Source organism: Pundamilia nyererei, unplaced genomic scaffold (assembly GCF_000239375.1).
Source record: "Pundamilia nyererei isolate P.nyererei 1_Seehausen unplaced genomic scaffold, PunNye1.0 scaffold00331, whole genome shotgun sequence".
Lineage (NCBI taxonomy): Eukaryota > Metazoa > Chordata > Actinopteri > Cichliformes > Cichlidae > Pundamilia > Pundamilia nyererei.
In genome coordinates, this window is record NW_005187732.1 from 246,811 (window position 1) to 255,167 (window position 8,357).

The 8,357-nt window shown below is 40.8% G+C and overlaps 1 protein-coding gene across 2 annotated transcripts in view; it reads left to right on the forward strand.

Moving 5' to 3' along the window:
* paip2b (poly(A) binding protein interacting protein 2B) overlaps nucleotides 1-8,357 on the forward strand; it is a 13,348-nt gene that overhangs the window by 433 nt on the left and 4,558 nt on the right. The window contains exon 1 of one of the 2 annotated variants that reach the window (XM_005751877.2): nucleotides 3,126-3,341. The exons of the other annotated variant lie outside the window; for it this stretch is intronic. Within the exon in view, the coding sequence (XP_005751934.1) occupies nucleotides 3,335-3,341 (7 nt within the window). The 5' untranslated portion in view covers nucleotides 3,126-3,334. Of the gene's footprint in view, nucleotides 1-3,125; nucleotides 3,342-8,357 lie in introns of those variants that run through there. 2 annotated transcript variants of the gene reach the window in all.

An 8,357-nucleotide genomic window follows, 5' to 3' on the forward strand; every position in this document is an offset into this window, starting at 1 on the left:
AAAAACAAACTTCCACAGTAGTAACAGTGGCCTAACTACAATGTAGGGCAGCCAAGTTTATGAACATATGCAGTTTTCAAATAATTCTCTTTTTAAATCACACTAATTGACACAAAAGGCCTCATGTTGTCCATTATTAGAGTATTTTGAGCCGCATAAAAGTCAGTTAAAGCGTGTCTTCCCAGAGTGAAGCGCCAGAAGCGCGTTTCTCTCCGGAGCCACGCAGGCATTTGCCTCTGGGGTTAGTCAGGAGTACAGACAGAGGTGCTGTGACGGAGCTCGAGATGTTTGTGCACATGCTGCATTCAAGTGCTGCCCGATTTTTGATTGCCATCTATACTGTAGCTCTCAATGCTGACTAGCAAAATAGAACTAGCAGGTAGAATCTCAGTGTTGTGGTGCTTTTTTTTTTAATGTAGCTCCTCTATCATGTCACAAAGACTCACGTACCTCTGCAGCAACGCCACCTTTCATGTTTAATGGAACTAATTCCATGTAGGGTTTATACATTTCCCTAACAAGTGTACTGTCTTTCCCAGGAGAAAACGCGAATCCCTTTTTGGGTTGTATCTGGAAGGGCATCCGGGGTTAAAACAATCAGTAGCTTCTTCTTTATGCTGTTTAACTTGATTAAATTACAGCAGATATTGTTAAAACTGTCTCCCCCAATCAGACTGTTAATGTTTAGATTTTTTTTAACGAGTGTAAACTGCATTTGCATATACAGTACTCATTACTTAAAGCTGTGTATCAGTTACTTGTAATCTCACACACTGTCAGTTACTTATCCCATTTATAGACTACTTTCAACTGCTCCCTATATCTCCTACTCTTCACACTTACATCAGGCTAATTTATTTTAAGTGGGTGCTTACAAATATAACATCTCCCACATTCCCTTTACTACATTTAATCTGTTTTTATTTGATTAGATATTTTTACTGCTGTCCACACTGTTAGCAGTTTGAGCCAAACTTTTGTTTCAGCCATTTATTCACTCTGAATTCCTGTTGTCCTCGTGTCTCTACTCCTTGGGCACTTTTCAGTTCAGTTCAGTTCATTTTTATTTCAAACATTTCAAACATGTGCCTTCACAATCATTACAAAATATCATTCCATTTAGTTTACCGCTTTTCTCACCTGTTCACCTCTCATTTAAATTGTTACTCCTTAAATGTATAATTTTGGGGAAGCTGACTTCATTTTTACATATATCCTCTGGCTGCTGCAAAGATCTTCCCAGTGGTGACACTTGTACCTTTTTTCACTGCTTCCTGACAAAATTTTATTAAACAAAAACGTGAATTGAATTTGTTGATAATAAAGGATTTAAATTGCTTTTACAGCATGCCTGTTAATGTCCTGTTCATTGGCAGGCTAAGTGGTTTATACATCGGGGCGATCGTGGCTCAAGAGTTGGGAGTTCGCCTTGTAATCGGAAGGTTGCCGGTTCGAGTCCTGGCTTGGACAGTCTTGGTCGTTGTGTCCTTGGGCAAGACACTTCACCCGTTGCCTACTGGTGGTGGTCAGAGGCCTGGTGGCGCCAGTGTCCAGCAGCCTCTCCTCAGTGCGCCCCAGGGTGGCTGTGGCTACAATGTAGCTGCCATCACCAGTGTGTGGATGACTGGATGTGTAAAGCGCTTTGGGGTCCTTAGGGATTAGCAAAGCGCTATACAAATACAGGCCATTTACCATTTTACTTTTATTTAAAAAAGCCACATGCATTTTTTTATTTTATTTTTGGAACCATTTTTTAACTGTTGTCAGCTGCTGTCACTCAATTAGCATAACGAACAGCAGGCCAAAGAAGAAAAGATGCCGGAGCTTGTCGTGACACTGGCAGTTCACTCAGTACGATGTGCTGAAAACAAGTCGCCCTTCACATTTGCTTGTTTCATTCTCAGGATTGACAGCAGAGCAGAGAGGCTCCATGATTTACTGTGTATTTCTGCTCAGACTGAATCCGAGCTGGATTCTGTTCAGTCTTGGCATTCATCCTCTAATCACACACCATTAACCTCTGGGGGGAAAAGGAATGGAAACGCTGTGGTGGAATTTAACCAGATGTTGTAGCTGCTTGGATAGGCGAAGCAATCTGTTTTTATTGCATTTCTGCAAATAGTTTTTTGGACGATAAACAAACACCAGTTTTTATGGTGGTGCTTTGTTTTTCTCTCCGCATCCCTGCTTACATTTGTTACTGGTTTTAAATGGAGATCAATGTGTGCTGAATGTCGCAGTTTGCTCACTGACGTCAGCACTCAGACCTCTAAAGTTTAGCTGAACCCATTACCATGGTATTAAAAGATATATTTACTAGCATCATTATAGGTTTTGTTGAAAGCAGTCAGCTGTATTCATGTGTTATGGATTGGAGTGAACCAATGCAATTCCTTTTCTCTCTCTTTTTTAACATAACTTATACAACTACAAAATCACAATTTTCAAGCTCATGTGCAACAGATTTATTGCATTTGCAGATTTATTATGTTGAAAAGTGAAAAGTGGAGCTGCATAAGAATTTAAACATAATCTTGTGATGATTAGTTGTTTTTCAAAGTGGAAAAAAAGTATTTATAGACCTTTAACTGAACTAAGATTTATATTCCTATTTAAGAAGCTTAATAGTACACAGGCTGCACCTAAGCAAATTAACTCATGTCAAACGGCACCATTTAGAATCATATACATGAAATTATTGGGTTATAGTTATTGATTTGTTTATGTGTATATCTCTTTAATGTTAAAAGCTGTTGATCATTTTAATTAGATTTCTATTACTCAGTAGCTTGAGCTGTAATAATGCAAATCATTTTCAAAAATAATAAGCAACTAAAGCTTCTAAATTAAATAGTATATGGGGTATGAAGTGCAATAATTGCACTCACAATATAGAGTGCATTGAAATACTCAAAGTACAAGTACATTAAAGCTGATTAAAGTAAATGAGCAAATGTACTCATTGTTACATTCCCACTGATCCTATCTGTGATCTCATCAAGTGGTAAAGAAGATTGTAAGATTAACAGTAGTCGACTCCAATAGCGTTGGTGGTGATGGGATTTACATTATTTACCCCGCCTCTGCTTTTATCTACTAGTTTTTCTGGTGTGAGGTACAAATCCCCACATTCCTGGCAGTAGATGAACGCCTCATCAGACCACATAACCGACCCAGCTTTCTAACGTTAGCGAGGTGGCTAACAGGATTTAGCTGACTGGAGCTACGTTGCATCGCAGCGCGGAGAAATCCCCACAGAAGACACGACGAGCTCGCAGTTTACTGACAGTAACTTTGTGTTACCCTACGCGTTGAGACACACAGCAGGAGCACAATGCCAGGTAACGGCGACCCGCGAACGGTTACACGTTAGAGCTTCGTCGTGTGTGCCGCTGCTGTTGTTCCCGGAGCTCAGCCTTGTTTTGTTGACCTGCTTCAGTGATGCTGCCATGCTGTAGCTGCGTGCTAGCTCATAGCGGAGCACACTTTGTTTGGCCTCTAGCATTCAAATAGAGACGGGGTTTGCCCCAGATGCGTGCTTTACGTGTTCTAGTAGCTTATTGTATCTTTTTGTTTAATACGTGGTTCGCATTTAAGCCGTTTTAAGAAACCCACTTAATGACTTCAAAAGAAAAAAAGAGCTTTTCTTCCACCCAGCCTCTACCCTTTGTTGTTGGTGGGGTAGCTTTCACCTTAGGCCCGTTCACTGACAGCGCAGCTGTGCGTTTCTGTCTGTTTGCAGCCGCTGGGAGCTAGCCACTTCGCATTACCTCGACTGAAACTACCAAATCCTTTAAACCAACTTCCCAGGTATGCCCGGACACCTGGTTTAGAGCCGTTAGCAGGCTGTAAGCCACCGCGGCACAGCTCCTGTTACACACACGGACTGTCAGGCTACACGGACCGCTATGAAGCGGGTTGTTTTTGCATATCAAAGTCTTCATTGTGCACAGTTGGAGCTGGACATGGCTGTAGGAGCTCCCCCCGCATTTGTCTCCCCGCAGGTTGGATGTCTCTGCTTGACATTCAGAGTTTATTTTTACACTTGCAGGTACACAAAGTATCCATTACAAACGGAGTCAAGAGGACTATTAAGCCGACATTTGAAAGGTTTCAGTGGTTATTTAGTTGCAGTTCCAGGGATCTGAAGGTGAATTTGAACGGCTGTTTCAGCTTGATTTTAAACCACTTTGAAAAATGTAAAAATTAGTAACTAAACTTATACTTTTGCAGTTTGTTTTTCCAGTTCGTTCCTTGCCTCAAGGGGGGAAAACTACTAAAAGTATTTTAAATATGTGGAACCAGTAGCTATTGCGTTAATAGAATTTCCCAAAGCCCTTCTTTCCTTAAAATATCCCAGTTTTACAGATCAGGACAAAAAAAATCAAATTCAGTAATAATCTTCTACTTTTTTTTTTCTTCTTTTTTTTGATGACATTTTCCCCCTCTGACACAGAACAAAATTTGCTTTGAAAATGTCAAATGGTCATTAATTTTGCATATTTCCACCCACTCAACACAAAGTACATACAGTTTTCAGACTTAAGTTCTCACTAACACAACAAACAAGCCAGCAAAATGGTTTTTGTTTTGTTGTTTTTAGCTCATAGGAAGAGTCAACCCCCCTCCCTTAAAAAACAAAACAAACAACAACAACTTAGAAATATGACATTGAGTTTATCATCCAGTCCAAAAACTTCCATTGCAGCTGATGATGATTGCTGTTCCAAGATAAAGCTGCTTGGATTCAGAAGTCGAACTCTGTCCCCTCAAACTTTCTTTTGTTTTTGACCCCTCCCGTGTGGCCGGATTGCAGAACAGCATTTTAGGCACAGGGGAAGCACTGATCTAGGCTTGCCTAACTAAATATTACATGGTAACCACCACATGGTTATGCAATGTGAACATGTTAAGTGCTATGTGCATCACATGCTGGCGAGGTCTTTGCACTCTTGTTAGTTATACTTCAGTGCGGGTGGGATGATGTCAGTGACTTGGCAACTTTTGGAAATTAATCTTAGAGGTGTTCTTACAAATTGAACTTTTTGGAGGTTTAGATCATGCATTCAGTATACTTTTATAACCATTTGGCGTTTAATCTGAGAAGCTGGAAACATAACTTTTGTTTGATTGTGTGGGAAAAAGGATCACCTGAGCTCTAACCTCATGGCTTTTACCTGCTTTTAGCTGTCTGCTTGCATACTCACACCCCTTCAGCGTCTCAACTGTTATTTTAAAGCTTTGGCTGATAAGTCCGATTCATTACACAACACTTTATCGACTGCAGTAAAAGTGAATGTTAGCGGACTGGCACAGGCTTCAAATGTTCTGCAACTTCTGTCTTGTAAATTTTTCCCTTTTGTTTGTTTTGTTTTTTTCTTCACCTTGTTCAAGTCCCTGCTCTGCATCGTTAGACGTCTTTATCGTCGTCCACGGTTGGGCAGAAACAGACACACCTCTTCTTCTTAGTCTACTGACCTACTTAGATTATGCTTGTTTGTGTGTGCTCTTCTGAGGAACAGCGTGTCCGTTCTGTCGCTGCGTTCGTCGAACGGCCGGCTGCTGCGGGTCACACTCTGCTTAAACATGTTTGTTTTGTTGTGCTGAGGGAGACGGGGACTGTAGGCGCGGGTGTCGCAGAAATATTATGGGCTGAATTTTGAAATGGGTGAAGTTTCTTTGAAGTCACAACACATTGCAATGAGTGAGTGAGTCTTCATCAGGATGACCTCCGGAGCTGTGAGCAGAGCTCGGTTGAGATCATCATTTTTCTATCCCCCCTCCCCCCGCTGCAAGGCTGCAGTTGAGTCATGACAAGTCTGTTGCATCTGGCTGGCACTCTGAGGATTATGTCATGATTGGGCATGTCTCATCATAGTGGCAATCCTGTGTGCGTAGAAGCAATCGCACAAATCTCATCAACTCACTGTCTTTTTTAATAGATTATTGGATACTTGTGATCTCGCCACTGGCTTCAAGCTTAAACAGTGCTTATGACTGCAGAATATTAGGCTTAATTAATGAATTTAATCTCATCTGTTTTAAGTATCCCGTGTGAAAGAGGCTACACTCAGACACCCCTGTTGTTTTAGATGCCTGTTTACAGCATAAAGGTGAAGCTGCACGTCTGAACCACAGACTACATACATTTTCACTGTTTAAGCAGGATTGACGAGCTCCGTGCTTTGACTGCACAAGTGCCATGCACAGATACAGATCTCTGTAGTAAATGGTAAATGGCCTGTATTTATATAGCGCTTTACTAGTCCCTAAGGACCCCAAAGCGCTTTACACATCCAGTCATCCACCCATTCACGCACACATTCACACACTGGTAGTAGCCAAGTAACATGGAAATAAAATACTGGAGAGAGTCCATTATGGACTAGAGATATACTCCCAATTCAGTGACTAGATTTAGCAGCGCTGAGGCCTGAAAGATGGTGTTTTGGGAAAACTGTCAAAGTGGTCACACCCATTAACCCCTATTTATTTTATTTATTTAAATGGTACAGTCTTTATGAAAGGAGTATTAATAGAGTTGTTTTGGTGCCTGACTGTAAGTATTGAGACATTGTGCTTTTAAAGCCATATTGTGCTTTTAGAGCCATCCTTAAGTGGCCACTAGAGGAACTGCTGTTTTTGGCACATCTTCATTGGCTTCATTTTTAAGCCCGGGTGTTGCCAATTGGTGTGGACACAAATTTAGCATTGTACTCAGTTGTTGTAATGAGAATTGTTTTATTCTGATAAAATTCAGGCCAGGTGTGGATGCCGTGTCCAGTCTCGAGCTTTAGATGTTGAGCTGGAAATTGCGTGGTTATCCAGGGGCTGCCCCTTTTTGAAGGAGAAGTAGGTATTTGGATGGAGGGGGAAAACCTGATGTGATGTCACAGTTTTTACTTTCACTTCCACAGTGCAGGTGGAAGTAATCATCTGCTGAAGATGTAGCTGGATGCTAGTACGTGTTCAGGGAATGGTTTTATTGCAGAGTATTGGTAAATTATTCTAACCCATTGGGATGTGATGATCAATAATAAAAAAAAGTATCATTACTTATTGCCAAAGGTGTGTACTGAACACAGATGTTAGCTGTTGTCTTTCTAATGACTCTTAAAGCAGCAGCACGGCTGTGTATTTTTACTTTGCAAGATGCGGCCCTGTTACATGTGATGACTCGCTGCGTTTGGCTTGATTGAATCATGCGTAGGCCTTTGCTGACTGCAGAAAAATAACCACACACACGTTTGCGCTTCTTCTCCGATCACGTCACTTGGGTTTGGCTTTGCCTTGTTTATGTGGGACTTCCTTAGATACGCTGAGATAGCGGTTTATAAAGTCCTCTCTTCTGTGGATTTGATGGGACAATACTTGCACTGTTTATTTTTGTATTCATTATTTTCCATATTTGCTGTTTGTTAATGATAAAATTTAAGAAAAAAAGAAGTGTTAAGAGCAAAGTTGTGGACTGGTTCCATCAAGGTGGTGGGGGAAGGGGCTTATCTAATCATCCATCACTGTAACAGTGCGTTTATCTTTCTTTTTAGCCCACAAATGCAAGTCTGTTTTAGTTTTCCACAATTGTTGTGAACTGTTGTCACTGTTGCTACTTTGGTGTTGACTGGGTGTAAGACTGGGGGTTAAATGATAGTTTAGTCTCATCTCATTACTGCGAAGTTAAAAAACATGCATCAGCATCTCTGAGTAAGGATTACATGTTGGCACACAGCTGAGTACTCTGCTTCATGTCTCAGTGTTTATTTAACTCTTTTTTTTTTTTTTTTAAAGTAACGTTGAGTTTCAAACTTTAGATGTAAACCCTATGTGGCTAGACGTTTTGGTGAACAGCTCAATTTGGTGGGGAAATAGGATTGACTTTAACATTTAGTTCTATTTTCTCTTTCATTGGTCTAAACAAACCTGATTTAAAACTGGGTGTTTGTTTGGCTTGTGATAGTGCTGTATGTCTTACTGATGTCTCTCTGGACCTGGTGTGTGTGTGTGTGTGTGTGTGTGGCCTTTCACTGCAGCTCTGTAATTCACCCACCTGGAAAATAACTATTGATCAACGTCATAAAATGCCAAAGACTCTATTAAGTCTTCAGGCTCATTTGGGTGTTGCAGAAGGATGTTTTAGACATCACCGAGTAGGATTAGTCCAGGCAGATGTTGCCTTTCAGTCTGTTTCCTACTCATAACATGAGAGATGCAGAATTACTGTTCAATGGCTTTTTTTTTTTTGTCTTTTCCTCCTTTATAAGCAGAGGGTCTCTAGTTACAGCTGGAAAACTGCTCCGACAATGCTGATTGAGATGCTGATCAGGGCTCTCAAAATTTCAAAATCCCTGGTAGCCCTT